Below are 22891 nucleotides of genomic sequence, written 5' to 3' on the forward strand. Positions count from 1 at the left end.
AGTGGGAGTGTTGTTGTTACAGTGATGGCTCCATTCCCTTGAGAGGAGCTGCCTTCTGGAGCAGTACTGGAGTTGGACCTGGGCACAAGGTTGGGGTCAAATAGGCCAAAGTCTCCATTTTATCAAGCACAGGACCCAGACGTGGGCGAGGATCTAACAAGGACGTATTTCAGGGAATACATGCTAGGTGAGACTAGTGGCTGGGCTTGGTGGTATTTCTCTGGAGGGTAGGTGGAGAGTGGGTCGCTTGATTCTGGCTGCAGTTATACTTCTCCTCTACCACTCAGTGAAAATTGTGTGGGACTTAGCCACTGTCTTGGGCTAAGGGTGATGGAGTGGAGACACTTTTCTGTGTTTTTATTTTTTTATTTTTTTTTGAGACAGAGTCTCACTCTGTCACCCAGGCTGGAGTGCAGTGGCGCGATCTCGGCCCACTGCAACCACTGCCTCCCAGGTTCAAGCAATTCTCTGCCTCAGCCTCCCGAGTAGCTGGGATTACAGGTGCCTGCCACCAGGCTGGCTAATTTTTTTGTATTATTTGTAGAGACAGGGTTTCACCATTTTGGCCAGGTTGGTCTTGAACTCTTGACCTCATGATCCACCTGCCTTGGCCTCCCAAAGTGCTGAGATTACAGGCGTGAGCCACCGTGCCCGGCCAAGGCACCGCAACTTTTAACCTAGCAATGTAGATATCCAGTTGATTATTTTCCAAGCTTTATTTTTATAAAAGTACAATCTAGATCTTTTCCGCTTAGGTAGGAGGCTTAGCTTCAATCCTTTGTCCTGAACAGGTTCCATAAGAATTCACTAGTAAAGAGCAAGAGGACAATTAGAAAAAAGAACATAACGAGAATGTATATTTCTAGTTGCATGTGATTTGAACTAATATATTTGGGACTAGCTGTAAAGTATAAGAATAGGTATAAAACACGCAAGATTAAAATTACTAAAAGAACTTTATTTTTAAGATTCAGTGTTAGTGATCTGTGAGATTATGAGAGCAGTCCAGGGTAATAAGATTACTAGCTACCTTTGAAGGCCTACTCTATGGAGCACTGTCAGGAAATGCAGAAATGAAAAAGCCTCTAGTATGCCTTCATGGTCTAATAAAATCAACTGTCCTATCTTCTTTGTTGTCATCATCGTTGTTTTTGAGAAAGAGCCTCGCTCTGTTGCCCAGGCTGGAGTGCAGTGACGTGGAGTAGAGTTTGCTCACTGCAACCTCTGCCTCCCAGGTTCAAGTGATTCTTGTGGCTTAGCCTCCTGAGTAGCTGGGATTACAGGTGTTCGCCATCAAGCCCAGCTGATTTTTTTTTTTTTTTTTTGAGACAGAGTCTCGCTCTTGCTGCCCAGGCTGGATTGCAATGGTCTTGGCTCACTGCAACCTCTGCCTCCCGGGTTTAAGAGATTCTCCTGCCTCAGCCTCCAGAGTAGCTGGGATTACAGGCATCCACCACCATGCCCAGCTAATTTTTGTATTTTTAGTAGAGATGGGGTTTCACCATGTTTGCCAGGCTGGTTTCAAACTCCTAACTTCAGGTGATCCACCTGCTTTGGCCTCCTAAAGTGCTGGGATTACAGGCGTGAACCACCACGCCCAGCAATTTTTTGTATTTTTAGTGGAGACAGGGGTTCGCTATGTGGGCCAGGCTGGACTCAATCTGCTGACCTCAAGTGATCCGCCCACCGCAGCCTCCCAAAGTGCTGGGATTACAGGCGTGAGCCACCGCGCCCAGCCTCAATTCTTTTACTTTGCCGCAGTCCAAAGAGAGCATTTGTAAAGTCAAGTGTGTGAAAACCATAGTTGTCTAATGTGGGGTTTTAAAAGACCTGTCTTTTTAAGAGAAACAATGTGGGTTCACACTTAGGTCCTGGAAGATCTCAAACTGTTCCAGACCACAGGTATTCCGGTGCCTCACTGTAACTTCCGGGCTGTTCTCGGCTGCTTTTGTAGCGCTTCTGTTCTCGGTAGCTACGCAGGGCCAGCACCACGCTGGCGCCGTACATGATCACCAGAAGACAAGCAAAGGTGGCTGCTGCTCCGTCGGTGCCTGCCAGCTGGCAGTTCATCCAGGTGAGACCCCTGCGGGCATAGAGCCTCTCTCTTGTTTTGCAAGTGTCGGTGCTATTGATCTGCAGAGCCACGTGGAGGTAAACACCAATGCCTGTGCAGTAGCCCACGGCCGCTAGGAGGCTGAAGGCGGCCTCCGTGAGGAGCCACTTCCCTGACAACATTGTTAGACTCTTGGCTCCTTGGAGTAAGACGCCCATGGTGAGGACCCCCAACCCCAGAGAAACAGCCACGCCACCATATATCAGGGGCGACCGGAGGATCGTGTACTGCTGGTCCAGCTGCCGAACCTGCTCTAGCTCAGTGCCCTCGAACGGTGAGTAGTAGTTGTTCCCAAAGCCACCGCCACTGGAAAAGCTGGCACTGAATCCGGCAAGGACAAAGTAGGAGGCCACGATGCATATGAGAACCATCCCATTCAAGACCACCTCCACTATCTGCACCACACCTAGGAGAAGAGAGATTCGGGCTTTAACACTGACATTACGCAGCCTGGCCAAGCCAGAGACATACCACAGGCCACCTGATTTTAAGGACGTGGTTGATTCAACGTCAACTTTTTTTTTTTTTTTTTTTTTTTTTTTTTTGAGACAGGGTGTTACCCTGTCACCCAGGCTGGAGTGCAATGGTGTGATCTCGGCTCACTGCAACCTTCACCTCCTGGCTTCAAGCAATTCTCCTGCCTCAGCCCCCTGAGTAGCTGGAACTACAGGCACATGCCACCATGCCCGGCCAATTTTTGTATTTTTAGTAGAGACAGGGTTTCACCATGTTGGCCAGGCTGGTCTTGAACTCCTGAGCTCAAGTGATCCGCCTGCCTTGGCCTTCCAAAGTCCTGGGATTATAGGCGTAAACCACCTCACCCAGCCTCAACGTCAGTACATTTAATTTGCTTTTCGTTTTTTTGTTTTGTTTTTAATCTATGTTTGAAAAATCGAAGTACCACTCTGAAAAAATTGGGAGCAGTTTCTTAAAAAATGAAGTTTCTTTAAAAACTTACCATGTGACCCTGCGTTTATACTAAAGAAACGAAAACTTATGTCCACACAAAGACATGGACATAAATATTCATTGTAGCTTTATTTATAATAGCTAAATATTGGAAACAACCCCAATGCCCTTCAGTGGGTGACTGGTTACACAAACGGGTACACCCATACCATGGGCTACCCTACTCAGCGATAAAAAGGAATGAACTCCTAGGCTGGGTGCCGTGACTCACGCCTGTAATCCCAGCACTTTGGGAGGCCAAGGCAGGCGGATCACTTGAGGTCAGGATTTGGAGACCAGCCATGCCAACATGGTGAAACCCCATCTCTACTAAACATACAAAAATTAGCTGGGTGTGGTGGCAGGTGCCTGTAATCCCACCCACCCGGGAGGCTGAGGCAGGAGAATCACCTGAACCCGGGAGGGGGAGGTTGCGGTGAGCCAAGATCGTGCCATTGCACTCCAGCCTGGGACGACAAGAACGAGATTCTGCTCAAAGTTACATACCATGTGATTTTGTGTATGTAACAGTCTCAAAAGGACAAAATTATAAAGAAGCCCAGATTGGTGATCAACAGGGGATAGGAATGAGTAGGGATGGGGGAGGGAGGAAGAAGATGGGAGTGACTATGAAGAGTTAGCACAGGGATGTCCAGGGTGAGGGAACAGTTCTGGATGTCGTCGTGATGCCGCTCACAGAAATCTGCACATGAGATAAAACTGCTTAGAACTAGGAAGACATACAAATGTGTGCAGATAAAAGGGGGAAATCTAAATGAGCTCTGTAGATTGCTACTTTCCTGATCTTGATGTTGTACTAGTTATGCAACATATTATCATTAGAGAAAAGTGAGTTAAGGGTACACAGGAGTACTCTGCACTGTTTTTGTGACTTCTTGCAAATCTATATTTCCAAATTAAAAGTTTCTAAAAAATTGAAATGACATAAGGTATAAACTGAGAAATTTCACTCATACCCAGTCTCTTGTCTATTGCCAACTGCTTTCATTGGTTTCTAATATAATTGTCCAGTGTTCCTTTATGCAAATAAAAAGCATGTTTAAATCTGCATTTCATTCCCTTCCCTGCATTTTTGCACAAAAGTAAGTGTACCACGTACACTGTTCTGCATCTTGATTTTTTCATTTCCTATATCTTCCAGATGTTTTCAGATCAGTTCCTACAAGAGGAGCTACATTTTGTTAAGTGGCCTTCGACTTCGTTGTATGGATGGATTCATCTATTCAATGAGGACCTTACTGACAGATACTTGGACTGAAAGGAACCCACAAATGGCACGAGGCAGAGGAAGCCAACAGGCCAACAGACTGAAGATCCTCTTGTCCGAGGTGAGCTTTTATTTGTTACTGACAGAGACCTCAAACCCTTCTTAGGTGTCCTTCTGGGAGAGGGTCTCCTGCCGTTCCCTTGGCGTTCAGGGATGAGCATGAAGAGAAAAACAAATGAACCGAGAGCAGGACCACCAGGTCCAAGTCCCCACTTTTTACTGCCTTGTCATCTTGGCCAAGCCATTCAGTCCTTCTAAGCCTCAGACAATCTGACAAATGAAGCTAAGCCTGCCAATCTTCACCCACAGGGATGTGGGGAGGCTCAAATGAAAGCAACTGTGTGATATGTCGGTGTTGTGTGGGAAGTTAACAAAAAAAGCAAGTATGTGAAAATACTCTAAAAATAAAATATTATACAAATGGATGGTGACGCTACTCAGCAATGTTTCCAAAATGGAAGGGGATTGGTGAGAAACATAAGAAAGAATGGGATAAATGTAAGAAGAGTGTGGCTTCCCAGAAATCAGGACAACCCTTAACACACTAGGGGGTACCATGATGTTTATAATCACAGCAGTGAAAGACTAAAGTACTTAGGCAACAGCTACTCAGCTTGCTAATCCTATCTCCTGCTGGGCCCACACGAATTCCTAGCGGTCCACAGGGACATAGCAGTTGAGGGCTCTGATAGTTGAGAAGCTACATTCCTCTAATTTAAAACTGAAAATAACATCAGACTAAAACTGTCCACTCATCACTCAGGCACGGTAAGCTACTGGTTTTCATACACTCTCCCTACAGCAGAGCAAGTGACTTGACCCAGACATCATTCTAATTCATGGGGGTTAGTGGACCCAACACCTTTCTCTCCCCTGGTTTTCCTTCTGCATGGACGTTAACATTTCACCCCCTGAAGGGAAACAGAAATACTCTACTAAAAATGCAGAAGAGTGGGACGTTTTCCTCTGGGACGGACTCGCAACCCAGGCAGCATCTATCTCTTAGGCTACAAGGGAATAAATCTAGATCTTGCCAACCATCCATTGACTGCACCCATTGACAGGAATAATGGTCTTCTGCCATTATTTGTGTTGGGACTGTTGAAGGAATATGGCCAGGGAATATTATCCCAGGTTCCAGTCAGGGTTGGCCTGGCTTAGCTATCAATATCAAGCAGGCTAAAGTATTTCCAAGCATGCTATTAGTGCAGAAAGACACACAGGGCAGGGGAAGGGGAAAAGGGTGGTGAGCAGAGCTAGCAGTAGTTTATGGTGGGCTGGGACAAGTCTCCGGAAAGACAGCAGAGGGTTTGGTAGAGGGAAGCAGAGATCCTGAAATAACATGAGATCTTTGTTGTAAATAACGTCTTTCTGGGTCTGGCATGGTGGCTCACGCCTATAATCCCGGCACTTTGGGAGGCTGAGGTGGGTGGATCACTTGAGCCCAGGAGTTCGAGATGAGCCTGGGCAACATGGTGAAACCCCATCTCTTCTAAAAATAAACAAATTAGCCAGGCAGTGTCATGGGCCTGTAGTTCCAGCGACTTGGAAGCTAAGGTGGGAGGATAGTTTAAGCCCAGGAGGCAGAGGTTGCAGTAAGCCGAGATCGCGCCACTGCACTCCAGCCTGGTTGACAGAGCCAGATCCTGTCTTAAAATTAAGAAATCAAAAAAAATAAGAAAAGGCTTTCTGGGTGAGGCTGTTTTTGTGGCTGATCATTTAATAATCTGCTTAACTGTATACCTATACCTGCCTTTGAACTTTAAATGTGGTCCTGAAAAAAACTGAGAGCAAATCAACTTTTTTACTTTTTATTTTTCTAAAATTAATACATGTGCAGTCAAGCCATGCATAAATGAAGTCTCCTTCTCTTCAAAAGCAAAACTGTTAATACTTTCTGATGTTATTCTTGAAGAAATTTTCCAATCATATACAAGCATATATATATATATATATATTTCCTTTTCTAAACCCAAACGGAACTCACCTTTTAAATGTGACAAATGGTCTGTGTTTAAGAGAATATGATAAATGTATTGTAAAGAGGACATCAACTCCAAATTAAAATTCTTTGGATTTTTTATTGGATTCACATAAAGCAAAGAACTTATTCACTGGACTGAGAATAGATTGTGATGTTCCATAAGTCATAATTTAATGTGCAATAAGAACCCATGAAGTTGGCCAAAAGTAACACTCTTCTGTTGGGAAAGGTTTTACATTCTTTTATTCTGGATGGATCCTGAATTCTAGATGTTGGGTTTAATGCTTCACACAATGGCACATTTACAAGAGGTACAAAACACTTATTGAGCTTTCAGGGCCACTGTGAGGGGCTTGCAGAATAGCCTCTTTGCAACCCAGAGAATTAATCTGATTCCTCTTTCCTCAGCCCACGCCTACCTCCAACTTAAATTTTACATGAGTAGTTTCCCAAGAGTCCCCACCCCCTCCATTTGCAGAATTAAGGAAGTGGAAGGACTGGAGAGTTCAGTGTGCAAAAACGTGTGGGCTCATCTGCTTGAGACAGCTGTGTTTAGAAAAATTCAGGCTGAAGTGTGGTCTCATGTCTATGTAGCTCTCCATGGACTTTTTTTTTTTTCCCTGGTATTTTGGCAATAAGGTCTTGGTCTGTTGCTCAGGCTAGAGTGTAGTGGCACAATCATAGTGCACTGCAAACTTGAACTCCTGAGTTCAAGCAATCCTCCTACCTCAGGCTCCGAAAGCTCTGGGATTACAGGTATGAGCCACTGTGCCTGGGAACTTTGTTTTTTTTTTTTTTTGTTTTGTTTTGTTTTTTTTTTTTTTTTTTTTTGAGACGGAGTCTCGCTGTGTCTCCCAGGCTGGAGTGCAGTGGCGTGATCTCAGCTCACTGCAAGCTCCGCCTCCCGGGTTCACGCCATTCTCCCGCCTCAGCCTCCCAAGTAGCTGAGACTACAGGCGCCCGCCACCACGCCCGGCTAGTTTTTTGTATTTTTAGTAGAGACGGGGTTTCACCATGTTAGCCAGGATAGTCTCGATCTCCTGACCTCGTGATCCACCCGCCTCGGCCTCCCAAAGTGCTGGGATTACAGGCTTGAGCCACCGCGCCCGGCCGCCTGGGAACTTTGAAGATAAGGTTCATCAAACTCTCTTGGTGACCTCCTTTTGCTGAATGAAGAGTGCACGTGCACTCTGTTGTAGCACGTGCCTTTTCCGTGTGGCTCTTGGGCTCCAGGTGTTTGCTTTTTTTTTTTTTTTTTTTTTTGAGACGGAGTCTCGCTCTGTTGCCCAGGCTGGAGTGCAGTGGTGCGATCTCGGCTCACTGCAAGCTCCGCCTCCCAGATTCAAGCGATTCTCCTGCCTCAGCCTCCCAAGTAGCTGGGATTACAGGCGCCCACCACCACGCCTCACTAATTTGTTTTCTATTTTAGTAGAGGCGGGGTCTCACCATGTTGGTCAAGCTGGTCTCGAACTCCTGACCTCAAGTGATCTCCACCCACCTCAGCCTCCCAAAGTCCTGGGATTACAGATGTGAGCCACTGAGGCCGGCCAATTTTTTGCTTTTTGAAAAATAATTTTGGTTGTTCCCTCACTCACAGAGGACTCAGAAGCCAGGGTCTGTTGCATCCATGAACACCGCTCCATGCGACTGGAAGCTCCGCCCACCACACCAACGCTGGCTCGCTGCTTTTCCGGCATTGGAAAGTTCCACAACGAGGGATTCTTGGGAAAGACAGTGGCTCAGACTAACTTCCACCACCACATCTGGCAGAGTGTTTTAGAAACCCTTACAACTCAAACATTTCTGCTGGCTTCTCTTTTAGCTTCCTGACTTTTCGGTAACCCTTTATGGCCAGGACAGCCCCCAGGGCAAAGACCACAATGCCCAGGGCAGCAAAGATTCCAGCTCCTACATCTGCCCCGTGGAAACTGCAGCTGAAACCTCCGTAGCCTTTGCTTTGGTACAGTGCCTGCCTCTCTTCACACACAGGAGAGGCGTAGGCAGCAGAGAGGTAGTGGAAGTAGAAGTACAAGGCCGGGATGTACCCTCCTGAGATAAGCACGTCCAATAAGCCTTCAGTCACCAGCAACAGCGGACAATGCCACGGGACTCTCAGGACACCCATAGCAATGAAGAGGCAGCAGAGGGCCATGAGGGCTCCACTGCAGGCCATTGCCGCAGTGACCGTGGGCAGCTTTAGCTGGTAGAACTGGACATCCAGCTGCTGGGCTTTCTCCCCGTCAGCACCATCAAAGCCACTGTAAGCCCCTCCGAACTGGTAGTAGTAAATGCCCCCTAAGCTGGTGATGCCCGTGTAGCCCCCTGTGGAACTGTAAGACACAGAGCTGCAGGCCAGGATCAGCAAGTTCAGGAGAACCTCCAGCATTTGGCAGCAGGCTGCAAAAAAAGGGTGTTACCATTTTTGAGTGATGCTGTTTGGCACCAGGAGACTCTTCCACCTGAGGCCCACCTTCCGCACAGGGCTCAGACCCCTGTAGGCTTCTGCCCCTGAGGAAGGCCCGAGGCCAAAGCAGCACGATTAAAACTAGAGGGTAGCAGGGAACTGTGGTCTCCAGAAATGGTGCCAGAAATACTATGGACTCAGAGGGGTGACTCTCAAAAGAGCAAAGCAGTCTGCCCTGAGAGAGGGACAGGAGGATGGTGGGAGAGATCAGGCCAGTGAGCAGAAACAAAGCCATCCTGGATGGAAGGGCAAGAACATGCCACCTCGCACCACCAGAAAGATGAAACGAGGCCGGGCGTGGTGGCTCACGCCTATAATCCCAGCACATTGGGAAGCCAAGGTGGGAGGATTGCTTGAGCCCAGGAGTTTGAGACCAACCTGGGCAACATAGTGATACCCCATCTCTTATTTAAAAAAAAGACTGGGTGCGGTGGCTCACGCCTATAATCCCAGCACTTTGGGAGGCCAAGGCAGGTGGATCATTTGAGGTCAGGAGTTTGAGACCAGCCTGGCCAACATGGTGACACCCCATCTTTACTAAAAAATACAAACATTAGCCAGGCGTGGTGGTAAGCACCTGTAGTCCCAGCTACTTGGGAGGCTGAGGTAGGAGAATCGCCTGAACCTGGGAGGTGGAGGTTATAGTGAGCTGAGATCGTGCCACTGCACACTAGCCTGGGCAACACTCTGTCTCAAAAAACAAAAACAAACAACAACACAAAAACTAAACAAGTTATCTCTTTTTTTTTTGAGACAAGGTCTCACTCTGTCGCCTAGGCTGGAGTACAGTGGCACGATCACGGCTCACTACAGCCTTGACCTCCTAGACTCAAGCAATCGTCCTGCCTCAGCCTCCCACATAGCTAGGACTACAAGTGCATGCTGCTGGGCCTGATTTTTGTATTTTTTCGTGGCATAGGTCTTGGTGTGTTGCCTAGGCTGGTCTTGAATTCCTGGCTTCAGGCGATCCTCCTGCCTTGGCCTCCCAAAGTACTGGGATTACAGGTGTGAGCCACTGTGCTGGTCATTATCTCCTCTTTATATATGTTTGTGGTGAATACAATTTGTAAGGGGAAAGTTCTCCAAGTCTGAAGAAAATCACAGAGCTTAAAAAATATAATAATTCAGAAAAAAAGCATGGAAGTTATATATCAAAATGTAAACTGTGGTTCATGTATTAGAAATAAGAAAAATTGGCCAGGCGCGATGGCTCACGCCTGTAATCCCAACACTTTGGGAGGCAGAGGCAGGCAGATCACCTGAGGTCAGGAGTTCGAGACCAGCCTGGCCAACATGGTGAAACCGTGTCTCTACCAAAAATACAAAAATTAGCCAGGTATGGTGGTGCATGCCTGTAATCTCAGCTACTCAGGAGGCTGAGGCGGAAGAATCTCTTGAACCCAGGAGGCGGAGGTTGCAGTGAGCTGAGATTGCACCACTGTATTCCAGCCTGGGTGACAGAGTGAGACTCTGTCTCAAAAAAAAGAAACAGAAAAAATTAAGTTAATTAAACCCTTAGTGCTTACTGAATTAAAAAAAATTTTTGTTTTACTGTTCTTAGACTTTAACTCATAAGTATGTCTTAAAGTTTAATGCTGTTTTATTTAGTTCCCTAAAGAGTGTATCTGGGCTGTGATATTTTCCCAGAGCTGGATTTTTCCTGGGCCCTTGGCTTCTTTATCTTGGAAAATGAAAACTGGCTGCTTTCCTTAAAATCAACCTTAGTGAAATATAACTTATATGCAACAAAGCGATCTACATTAAGCATACAGCTTGATGAGTTTTGACAAATGTATGTACTACGTAACCATAATCAAGACACAGAACATTCTCATTAGCCCAGAAATTTCCCTAGTGATGCTTTGTAGTCAATCCCTTACTTTCCTTGTCAGCAAACCACTGATCTGCCGTCTCTCGTTAGAATCTAGTTCTGCCTTTTCTAGAATATCATATACATGGAATCATACAGTTATGTGCTTTTGTGTGTGTGGCTTCTTTTGCTCAACATATAAGCTGGGTGCTTCTGAGCTGGAAATTGTACATGCTGCCAACACCGGCCTGTCAACATCCCCCTGATGTTTGATAACCAGATTTTATGCCTGGTTCCAGTTGGTCTATTCATGAAACCAAGCTACACATTGTCTCATTGAAATGATGATGCTCTCTCAAGTGTGATCTTTATACTGTAGAATTTTCCCCCAGAATGCAAACAACATTATTGTTTTCTTTTTTTATATTCTGTCATCATTTTATTTATGAAAGTTATACAGCCAGGCGCGGTGGCTCATGCCTGTAATCCTAACAGTTTGGGAGGCCGAGGTGGGCGGATCACGAGGTCAGGAGTTCAAGACTGGCCTGGCCAACATGGTGAAACCCCTTCTCTACTAAAAATACAACATTTAGCTGGGCATGGTGGCACATGCTACCTTCTAGCTACTTGGGAGGCTGAGGCAGGAGAATTGCTTGAACTGGGACCTGGAAGGCAGAGGTTGCAGTGAGCCGAGATCATGCCACTGTACTCCAGCCTGGGCTACAGAGCTATACTCTGTCTCAAAAAAAAAAAAAAAAAAGATAGTTATACTTACTTATAACAACAAAAAAAGAAAATGTGGACTTAAGAAAACATGCAATGTAACAATTGCCTATAATAACAACCAATTAAAAAAATCACTGTGAATATATTTTTTCCTGAACTTTATTCGTATATTCATAATTTTTGTTGTTTGCTCTTAATAAGAACACAGTCCTCTGGATATCTTACTGTACTTCTCTGAAGCTTAGGAGCTGTTGACAGAATTACAGGCCATGAGGTTGTGCCAATATCTGCAACTAGAGTAATGATCCTTGTACGTGCATCGCCCTTTCCTCAAAGTTCCTATAATCCTATAATCATATGCATCTTTGCAATCACCCTGAGATTACATTGTCAGGTATGAGCTCCATGAGTTCTCTCCCTTGGGCTGGAACGTTTTCTCCCTTAGTCATAGTAAACCTAGAAACATTTCTCACCAAATCACGTGAACTGTAAGCTCTCACCCAGACAAACCAGATTTTCTTCATTGCTGGCAAGGCCAAGACCGCTAGAATGGAGAACCTGGGGACGCCACATTTGGGGTGGATATATGATAGGATGGAAGTGTTTTTCAGACTGTGGGTCCTAAATAAGTATGGTTTTTAAAAAACGATTTTGTTTTTAATGAATGGGATAGAAAATATCAGAGTACTTGGTAGATAATAGGGTCAGTATGGTTTCACAACATTTTTGTTTCTGTGTGTGTGTGAACTCAGTCTTAATGTAAAAAAATATATATTTAACAACCTTGTAAATATATTATGTGTGTATATATATATACACACATATATATATATTTTAATTTTTAAATTAATTTTTTTGAGATGGAGTCTCACTCTGTCACCCAGGCTGGAGTGCAGTGACATGATTTCTGCTCACTGCAACCTCCTCCTCCCAGGTTCAAGCAATTCTCCTCCTCACCACGTTAGCCCGGCTGGTCTCGAAGCCCTGACCTCAAGTGATCCACCCACTTTGACCTCCCAGAGTGTTGGGATTACAGGCGTGAGCCACTACGCCAGCCTTTTTTCCTTTTTTTTTTCTTAAACTAGAGATGGGGTATTGCTATGTTGCCCAGGTTGGTCTCAAACTTGTGGGCTCAAGAGATCTTCCTTCCTGGGCCTTCCAAAGTGCTGGGATTACAGGCATAAGCCACCGTGCCTGGCCTGTCAATAAAGTTAAAAAGCCACTGATCAAGTGTTGGGAGTCAGATCTTCAAGGAGAACAGGTGCTGCAACTTGGCTGCCCACGCCAGGTGATTTTCCCTCTCTGTTAATTCAGCCGCCTCGCCAGAATATACCTCCTCTGACAGCTGGCAGCTCATAGCCGGTTCCACCTACAGGCCTCTGCACTTCCACCTGGAGCCTGAAAGCTGCAAACATGGCTGCTTGCCTCTGCAAACCCAGGGCACGTTTAAGGAGAAACACAGGAAATCTAGCAGCACTTTTGAGACGTTCTACTTTTTTTTTTTTTTTTTTTTTTTTTTAAAGAAAACAAGAACCTCACAAGTACAGAAATGAAGATGCTAGGAACCCACAAGGGAATGTGCTTAAATTTTTGCTTCACCAGCTCAGACCATCCCTTCCAGAACCACCAGTGACAGTAAATGATTGAACAGCCTGCAAAACAGCTCACCTCTCCCAGTGCACAAGTATTTGCATTTATGGCATTCCAGGAGTCCTTCTGCCTCTGACTGGTAATATTCCACCTCCTCTCGTCCAGGCCTGGGGGTCGAGGGTAGATATCTCCCGGAAGGGGGTTCACTATAACCAAAAAGCATACGCGGCCATTAGGAAGTCTCCCATTCAATAGTGTTCAGGATTAGAACCCTTGACTCCTTGTGCTGGGCCCAAACATTAAAGACTATGCAGAACAGAAATAGAATTTGTCCCAGTATTTTAAACTCCAGAGAATTCTCTGGTTTAGTGGCCCCACAGGACATCCGAATACTTGGCCCAACTCTGCTAACTAACCACGTGACAGATGCTGTGATCCGTACCCCTTAGCACTATCTTTGATGGTTTGTCTGCCCCTGGGAGCTGTCTAATCAGGTAGCTGGGAGCTGCCTTCCTGTGAGTGCCAGTTCTCAGTTCAGCATGCACCAGGACTCTTCAAAAGCAGTTTGCATTCACATGACTCCGATGCCCATCACATTATTTCTTCCCCTGCCAACCCTAGCATTTTCTGTCCCTTCTCTCCTCGCTTTATGCAGCACATCCTAGGCTTTGTCTGAGATTCAACAGGGGGCTGCATTCTACTTGCTGGGCTCCCACAGTCTTTCTAGAACATCATGTCTCTCTTAGGTTTGAAATTTTAAAAACTTTTAGCATGCACAGGAGGCCCCTGTTCATCTCTCTACACGAACAACCTTGGGCTCACAGACCCAGCTATAGTGAACTATCCTCTTCCCCTCAAAAGATGACCGCTTTCCCATGCCTGTGGGGTACTACAGAAGCTATTCTGCTTGGGACACCTTTCCTCTTTCTCCCCAGTCTTGCTTTTTTTCTTTTTTTTTTTTGAGATGGAGTCTCACTCTGTCACCCAGGCTGGAGTGCAGTGTAGCAATCTCAGCTCACTACAACCTCCACCTCCCGAGTTCAAGCAGTCCTCTCACCTCCGCCTCCCGAGTAGCTGGGATTACAGGCATGTTCCACTGCTCTCGGCTAATTTTTTTGTATGTTTAGTAGAGATGGGGTTTCGCAATGTTGGCCAGGCTGGTCTCGCTCGAACTCCTTACCTTCAATGATCGACCCGCCTCGGCCTCCCAAAGTGCTGGAATTACAGCCTTGAGCCACCACGTCCGCCTCGCACACTGGTTTTTAAAGAAACCTAAAAATGCAGCTCTGAATTCTCCCAGGTCCTGCAGTTGCAGTGCAATGGGCTTTAGTCAGGGAAACAACAGCCGTTTCCCTGGGCGCAGCTTTGACTGTATCTGGGCGCACCCTTTGTCATGCTAGTTGGTTTTAGATAATGTAACATAAACTCAGGATAGGAGCTCTCTCGCTGTGTGGACATAGCAGGGAGAGAGACTGGGCTCAGCCTCCAAGTCCTCAGGAGAGGGGAGCCTGACTCCTCCCCAGAGAAGAGGCCGGGTGTCAAAAATCAGAAAACCAGAAGCAGTCGTCACCCCAACCTGTCTCCTGTTGGAGCCAGCAGTGGCGATATCGTGTCTGCTCACGGTTCACCGTGGGGGGCACATTATCTGCATATTCAATGGATGGAAAAAAACACCAGGTCCCTAGGAGCGGGTGTGGGGCCCAGGTCCCCTCTGGTCTTCCCTTCCACCCCCACCTTCCCCTAGCTCACAGAGTCTTCCAGTACACCCTGAACCTTTCTCCTTACAAGGGGCTTACGGGAATTCTGTGCGAGGCAGAATTCTGTACAAAATTTTTTTATTAGGAGGGTGGGGTCTCAAGCAGCCGTGGGATTCGAATGACGCTGCCTAGAGAGACCTCACTGGCAAAAGGGAAAACAAACCTGTACCCTTCAGTGGGGGAATTTTACGTAGACTTAATTCTTTGGTTAAAAATGTAGCGTCTCCCGCCTGTCTTTTTTTTTTTTTTTTTTTTTGAGACGGACTCTCGCTTTGTCGCCCATGCTGTAGTGCAGTGGTAGGATCTTGGCTCACTGCAACCTCCGCCTCCTGGGTTCACGCGATTCTCCCGCCTCAGCCTCCCAAGTAGCTGGGACTACAGGCAGCCGCCACTAGGCCCGGCTAAGTTTTTGTATTTTTGGTCAAGACGGGGTTTCACCATGTTGGCCAGGCTGGTCTCGAACTCCTGGCCTCAGGTGATCCGCCCGCCTCGGCCTCCCAAAGTGTTGGGATTACAGGCGTGAGCCACCGCGCCGGCCCACCTGTTTTTGAAGGCCCATGTTCCTGGGAGGGGTAACATATTAAACTATTAACTCTTCATTGGGCTTCCCAAGTGGGCGGCCCGGTCACAGGTAAGGGGACTTTGGAGTCGGGAAGGGCTGGCTCTGGAACACGGGACAAGGGTCTGAACCCCAAGGCGCAGTCCTGTGACCATGCGGGGCGGGCCGGGGAGGAGCCTGGGGTGAACCCCACCCGCCTGGTCTCCTCCCACCCCTCCCTCTCCGGTCCCGGGCCTCTCTTTCTCTTCTCCAGGCCCTCCAGTCCGGCCACTGCTCACACGGGGCGGGGGTGGGGGGGCGGTTTGCTTTATTAATTGGGTTCAGGCCACAAGAAAGGGGAACCCTAAAGTTTTCCTTCCCTGCCAGGTCGCCTCTGAGAGCGCAGAAGGGAGAAACGGCATTTGTTCCTTTAAACGAGCTCCTAGAACGAGAACCCGGGGACGCCAGGGCCTTGTGGCCGGCCTGGGCCGCAGGTGTCCCCGGCGCGGAGGTCGCAGCGCCCCGGCCCCTCTCACCTTTCGGGTCCGCGGTACCCGGGACCCCCCTTCCTCTGCGTCTGCGGCGGCTCCGGGGCTTCCCAGGGCGCGGGCCCAGGAGGCGCGGCTGAGTCCCAGGTCGGTCCCCGGGCTCCGTCCCGCGTCCGGCTTTGGCGCGGCTTTTCCCAAACTCCGTGTTCACCTGCGCGAGGGCCCGCGTCCCTGTGTCTGTCCCTGCGGGGGCCTCGGTCCGGGTCTCTCTTCCTCTCCCTCTCCCGGTCCCGATCCCGGTTCCGGTCCCTCTCCTGGTCCCTCTCCTGGTCTCTCTCCCGGTCCCGGTCCCGGTCCCTTCGCCGGTTCCCGTCGCTGCTTTGCTCCCTGCGCGTGTCCCCGGGTCGGTCCCGCTGTCGATGGTGGGCGCGGTCTCGGTCCGGGTGGTGGCGCCGTCCCGGGTCCCGCTCTCTCGGCCGGGCCCGGGGCTCGCGAGCCCCCGACGGATCTTCCATGGCCGGGTTCCGTGTTCCCGCCCCGGAGCGACCCGAGGGCAACAACCAACAAGTTTCCTGGGCAGGTGGCCAAACCAGGGGGCGGGGCGGGCACTCACCTGTGCGCGTGCGCGCTAGTCCGGGAGCGCACCTGAGCACGGGCGCGGTCAGGGGGCGCCCTGAGCGCGGCTGGGGCCAGGGCAGGAGGGGTGCCTGTGTGCTGGGTGGGGGCTGGGGTGCTGCTGCTGGAAACCCGGGCGGGGCGACCCACAGCCGCGGCTTTTTGTCCCGAAGTAACCCTTTGGTGACCCCACAAGGTGGACGGCCTAGGGGAGCCAACTGTGGCCACCTCCCCTGGCTCAACTTACACAGTAACTTGGATTTACCTTCCCAGAACGTACCCATCCTCTCACTCACTCAGCCAGCCAGCCATTCATTCACCCACTACCATTCATTCACCCACTACCCGCTCATCCACTCACCCACCCATCCACCCACTCACCCACCCATCCACCATCCATCCATCCATCCACCCACCCACTCACCCACCCATCCAAGCATCCACCCATCCATCCACCCATCTATCCACCTATCCACCTACTCATCCACCCATCCAACCATCCACCCATCCATCCACCTATCCATCCACCCACCCACCCACCCTCCATCCATCCATTCATCCACCCATCCACCCACTCACCCACCCATCCACCCACCCACCCACTCACCTGCCCATCCATCCACCCACTCACTCACCCATTCACCCACTCACCCACCCATCCACTCTCACCCACCCTTCCACCATCCATCCTCCCACCCATTCACTCATCCAGCCATCCACCCCCATCCACCATTCATCTACCCACCCATTCACCCACCCATCTACCAACTCACCCATCCATCCACCCATTCACCCATCCAACCACCATTCATCCACTCACCCATTCATCCATCCATCCACACACTCATTCACCCATCTACCCATCCATCCATCTAGCCACTCACCTACCCACACATCCACTCCACTCACCCACCATCCACCTCTCTCTCCACCCATCCACTGTCCCTCTTTCTCCCTTCTTCTCCTGTTTTCCTTATACCACCTATGTTGTAAGGGGCTTGCAGCCAGTTCATCTATTACAATAGTCCTGGGCTTACAAATAGCCCTGTTTTTTAAAAATGGGGACTTACACAAAACTGGCAGCTTTTAATTCTGCCAAGTAAGGATATTACAAAATACATATAATTGCCATCTGGTATTAATTCTTTCAGCAAATATGTATGAGCACCTGCTTTAGCAGGTACTGGAGATATAGTGTAAACTTTGCTTGCAGGGCGATTCCATTCTAGGGTTTCAGGAAATGGAAAACAGGTAATAAACAAAGAAATAAGACAGTGTCTAAAGTTTAATGGGCAGGGCAGGTTTCCTTATATAGACCTGGGAATATGTCATTTGAATTGAGTTCTGGATGACAAGAAGGCTGAGAAAATGTCCCAGAAAGAGAGAAGGTTGAGGAACGAAGGAGCTGGACTAGGAGGTCCCTGGGAGTAGAATTGGTGGGCACGAAATGAGTCTGGAGAAGTGGACCAGGCAGATGCTGTAGGCGACGACAGTGTGCGTTTCTATTCTAAACAATGGGAGAACATTGAAGATTTTGAGGGGAGAGTAACCTTTTCTGACTGATATTTTTGAAAGACCACTCTGGCTTCTGTGAGGAGGATGGATGATGGGGGCCCAGAGTAGAGGGAAGAGATGAGTTATGAAGCTGCTGAAGGAGTCCAGGTGAGGGTGACGATGGCCATGGAGACAGTGACAAGTGGACAGGTCCTGGTTGTAGTTTTGGGGAAGAATTTACAGTATGGATCGGATGTGGGGGAATGAGGGGAAGGGAGTGACCAGGTTGATGGTGGGGTTTTTTACTGAGACAAGGGAGACTGGATAGAACCAGGTTTCTGGGGACATTAGAGAGTTCCATTTTGAACACGCTAAATTTGAGATGGCTATCATTCATCCAAGTGTAGATGTCTAGTTGCAGTTGAATATATGAGTCTGAAATATGGGGAGAGGGTTGGGCTGGAGATGCTCCATGGGAGTAGAGAAAGAGAGAAAGTAGAATGGAAAAGAGACCTTGGGCAGAGCCCCCAGGGAATTCTAACTTTTAGAGCTAAGACTCAAGAGGATTAAGAAGTAATGAGAGTAGATGGGAAACCAAGAGGGTGGGGGTGACCAGACATCAACCTCCAACCCACAGAAGTGCTGCTACGAGCCCTGAGCCTTTCTTCCCAGAGTGGAGAGGATGGGGCCAAATTCTAGGACCTTCCACAATCTCTATTGAGCAAAGTTCTGTTCTGAGCCCGGGACAACTATGGATGCAGAGGAAGCCTGGTGAACAAGCAGACACAGGATGGTTTGTGGAACGGCATAGCCATTCCTCTCTTATACCTCCCTTCTTGACCTCTGCAGACCTCTTTCAGAATAAACAAACCCTCAAACCAGCTTGCCTTTTTTTTTTTTTTTTGAGACAGAATGTTACTCTGTCGCCCAGGCTGGAGTGCAGTGGCACCATCTCGGCTCACTGCAACCTCCGCTTCCTGGGTTGAAGTGATTCTCCTGCCTCAGCCACCTGAGTAGCTGGGATTACAGGCGCGCGCCACCACACCCAGCTAATTTTTGTATTTTTAGTAGAGACAGGGTTTCACCATATTGGTCAGGCTGGTCTCGAACTCCTGACCTCATGATCCGCCCACCTCGGCCTCCCAAAGTGCTGGAATTACAGGCATGAGCCACCGTGCCCAGCCCCAGCTTGCCTTTTAGTTTCATTTCTCTTTGTTTTGTATCTTTATACGCAAATTATTATCATTTTGCCACATTTATTCCATCTCTCTCTATATGGATGTAAACTTTAAAAAATGAAACATTTGTGCTAAATTCCAGACACATGGCTCTCCCTCTAAATACTTCAACATGTTTTTCCAAAGAATAACTTCCTCCTACACAGCCAGATTACAGTGAGCACAATCCAGAAATTTAGCATTGATATAATATTATCAAATATATCCTCTATAACCCAATTCCCTTATTATTCCAATAATGTCCTTTATATATACTCTCTCCCCACTTAAAATCCAAGGATTCAATTAAGGATTATTCATGATATGTGAATAATGCATTGTCACGACATCATCATCATGTCTGTTTAGTCTCCTTTAAGTCTCCTTCAATCAATAAGTTTCCTAACTTTTTTTCTCTTTCACGAAAGCACTGATTTTTTTTTTTTTTTTTTTTTTTTTTTTTTTTGAGACAGAGTCTCACTCTGTTGCCAGGCTAGAGTGCAGTGGTGCGATCTCAGCTCACTGCAGCCACTGCCTCCTAGGTTCAAGCAATTATCTGCCTCAGCCTCCCAAGTAGCTGGGACTACAGGCGTGTACCACCATGCCCAGCTAATTTTTGTATTTTTAGTAGAGACCAGGTTTCATCACGTGGGCCAGGCTGGTCTTGAACTCCTGACCTCATGATCCACTGGCCTCTGCCTCCCAAAGTGCTGGGATTACAGGTGTGAGTCACTGTGCCAGCCTGCTTAGGTAATCTCTAAGAAGGTTGAGGCTTTCTCTACAGCTATCCTCTCCTTCTGATCCCTCACCAGAACTGCCCTTTACAGTATGTTTATGGCAATATAGGATTTTTCTAGTGTGCTCTTCCAAACTCTTCTAACCTCTGGCCACTACCTAGTTCCAAAGCTGCTCCCACATTTTTAGGTATTTGTTACAGCAGCACCCCACTTCTCCTACCAATTTCTGTTCAGTCCATTTGGGCTGCTATAACAAAATACCATAGACTGGATAATTTGTAAAGACAGAAATTTATTTCTCATAGTTCTGGAGACTAGGAAATCCAAGATCAAGATGCTAGCAGCTTTGGTGTCTGATGAGGGCCTGTTCCTCATAGATGATGGCTTCTAAGTGTCCTCACATGGTAAAAGGGGCAAGGAAGCTCCCTTCAACCTCTTTTATAAGGACACGGATTCCATTCATGAAGGCAGAGTCCTTATTACTTCATCGCTTTCCCCAAGGCTCTGTCTCTTGATACTATCACATTGGGTATTGGGTTCCAACATATGAATTTTGGGGAACACTGACATTCAGACCATAGTATACCCTTTCCAAGTCAGGTGGCCCTCTGTTGGGTGGCAGGCAACCCCAGAGAAGGAAGAGCTGTGACTTGCTGTCAGTCAGTGTCATTGTGGCTGGGGGATGGGTATATCAGAAGGCAAAGGGGATCCAGAGCCCCTCTCAACAAATGATCATTGCAATGATTTCCTTGTGAATTGTTCTAGGGTTTGATTCACATAAATACAAGCAGAACAAATCTATATACACTTCTTCCTGATTCACACAAAAGCTAGTATAGTTTTCTCTGTTTTCTGCCTTGCTTTTTCCATGTAATTTTCTGAAGATCTTTTCATATTGGTAAATAAAAAAGTTCCTCATTCTTTTTTTTCAAGCTGCGTAGTGCCCTGCTGTATGAATATATCATAATGTATTTAATCAGTCCTCTCTTGATAGACATTTGGATTATTTCTAATCTTTTGCTACTATAAAGCTGTATGAATGACCTTGTATGTTATTTTGCATTCTCACATGTGCATCTGTGGTGTAAATCTCCAAAAGTTTAATGTCTTAAAAGTGACCTAGCCATCCAAAGGTGGGAGAATCACTTGAATCCGGGAGGCGGAGGTTGCAGTGAGCTGAGATCGCGCCATTTCACTCCAGCCTGGGAGACACAGCAAAACTCTGTCTCAAAAACAAAAAAAAGAGCCTGGTGTATTGTATCTGTAGCCTCAGTGGTGATCATGGCAGGGCTTGGAATGGAGTGAGTCTTTAATGAAATGGTGAAGGGACCAGTGGTTAATGTCTAAAAAGTAACCTAGACATTAACCTTTTTTTTTTTTTTTTTGGAGACTGAGTCTCACTCTATCGCTCAGGCTGGAGTGCAGTGGTGTGATCTCGGCTCACTGCAACCTCCACCTTCGGGGTTCAAGTGGTTCTCCTGCCTCAGCCTCCCGAGTAGCTGGGACTACAGGCACCTGCCACCACACCTGGCTAATTTTTATATTTTTAGTAGAGACAGGGTTTTGCCATGTTGGCCAGGCTAGTCTTGAACTCCTGACCTCAAGTTATCCACCCACCTCAGCCTCCCAAGACATTAAACTTTTGATAGCTTGCCAAATGTCCTCCACAGGAATTATATAGATTTGTATTCCCAACAGTTATACATGAGAGTGTCTATTTCCCCACAACTTCATCAACAGCATGTACTACCAAAATTTTGTTTTTTTCCCCCTAAACTAAACGTCCTTTAAAATCTAGGTGGAGGTAGCCATCGCCCCACAGCTCTTGCACTCACATTGGTGGAAATGTGATTAAAATCACCTTCCCAGTGATTTTAAGAACTGTTTTTTTCTGATTATAAAAATAATACACAGGCTAGGCTTGGTGGCTCACACCTGTAATCCCAGCATTTTGGGAGGCTGAGGCAGGAGGATTGCTTGAGCCCAGTAGTTCAAAACCAGCCTGGGCAGCATAGGGAGACCCCTATCTCTACAAAAAACACAAAAATTAGCTGGGTGTGGTGGTGCGTGCCTGCAGTCCCAGCTACTTGGGAGGCTGGGGTGAGAGTCTCGCTCTCTATCCCAGGCTAGAGTGCAGTGGCCCAGTCTCGGCTCACTGCAACCTCTGCCTCTCGGGTTCAAGCGATTCTCCTGCCTCAGCCTCCCAAGTAGGTGGGATTACAGGCGCGTGCCACCACGCCTGGGATAGACAGCAAGACTCCCATCTAAAAAAAAAAAAAAAAAAAAAAGAAAGAAAGAAACTCTCATATAGATATAAAATGAACATGTTCAAGATTTTCTTTAACTCAATGATCATTGAAGAAATCAAGCAGATATTATAATAGGTTCAAAAAAGAATATGAAGAACAGACCCATTTGTAGACCAGGAATAATGAAATAAATGTGCAAATGGAGGCAAATTTGTTTTGTTTTATTTTGTTTTTGTTTTTACAGAGGGAAAGCAAAATCAATTGACTTTCTACTAGACAGAACATAATTTGCATGTTTATAGACAAGAATTTTTTTTGCATTGCGACCAATTAGCTATTTGTAAAATAGCTCAGAGTCAATGAAACACTAGAGTCAGATACCCTGGAGGAGTGTGCTCTAGACAATGAAGTTTTTCACTGAAGTTCAAGTGGAAAGGCATTAGTTTTCTTCCAACTGGAAAGGTGAGCTGTTAAATGGTCTGGGAGCTTTGGGGTTTGGGAAAATCTGGGTTTGAGGCTAGTCCGGAGGAGAAGTAGCGCCTCCCGATGGTTCTGATTCCGCAGGCTGGGAACGGAGCCCGGGCATCTGTGTTTTCGAATAGCTTCACGAGGCACCCTAATTAAGAACCGGTGTGTTAATTTAGCACTCAATATTCCATCCTAAAGGAGAGTCTAATGTAGGAATAATCCAAATACTTACCTAAGTTTTTCTTTAAGCAAATAAACATCTCTATTGGCTTTGGGTACAGGCAATGGCATTTGGGGACACAGAGTTGACTTTTTCCATTTGGTTTCTTTGAGTGGTTTCTTTCAGCCTTCGCTTATGAGGGAGGCAGTCCTTAGCTATGTGGGTCAAGGGGGAAATCCTCGCAC

General features: G+C 47.3%; 2 protein-coding genes across 3 annotated transcripts in view; both read right to left on the reverse strand.

Annotated features, from left to right (window-relative positions):
* Positions 1 to 22891, reverse strand: part of IST1 (IST1 factor associated with ESCRT-III) — a 413363-nt gene that overhangs the window by 295631 nt on the left and 94841 nt on the right. The window lies entirely within an intron of this gene.
* MARVELD3 (MARVEL domain containing 3) lies at positions 938 to 16291 on the reverse strand. 2 transcript variants are annotated; one of them, XM_050772764.1, is made up of 3 exons: positions 15755 to 16291; positions 13002 to 13129; positions 938 to 2519 (listed from the first exon to the last, which is right to left on the reverse strand). In XM_050772764.1, exons 1-3 carry the CDS (start codon positions 16219 to 16221, stop codon positions 1882 to 1884), a joined length of 1233 nt encoding a protein of 410 aa, XP_050628721.1. In that variant the 5' UTR covers positions 16222 to 16291; the 3' UTR covers positions 938 to 1881. The 2 variants fall into 2 exon arrangements, with proteins under 2 accessions (XP_050628721.1, XP_050628722.1); XM_050772765.1 differs by lacking the exon at positions 938 to 2519 and adding an exon at positions 7452 to 8730 and having other exon boundaries at positions 15755 to 16286.

The sequence above is a fragment of the Macaca thibetana genome, chromosome 20 (assembly GCF_024542745.1).
Source record: "Macaca thibetana thibetana isolate TM-01 chromosome 20, ASM2454274v1, whole genome shotgun sequence".
In the NCBI taxonomy this organism is placed as follows: domain Eukaryota; kingdom Metazoa; phylum Chordata; class Mammalia; order Primates; family Cercopithecidae; genus Macaca; species Macaca thibetana.

Bases quoted from the DNA above. Each gene is read 5' to 3' on its own strand.
- MARVELD3 (XM_050772764.1), bottom strand. From the start codon at position 16,221: ATGGAAGATCCGTCGGGGGCTCGCGAGCCCCGGGCCCGGCCGAGAGAG. The intron at 13,130-15,754 runs GTGAGAGGGGCC...TTTTGGTTATAG, and splicing joins GGGTACCGCGGACCCGAAAG to TGAACCCCCTTCCGGGAGAT. The intron at 2,520-13,001 runs GTGAGCTGTTTT...CTCTTCTCCTAG, and splicing joins ATACTTGTGCACTGGGAGAG to GTGTGGTGCAGATAGTGGAG.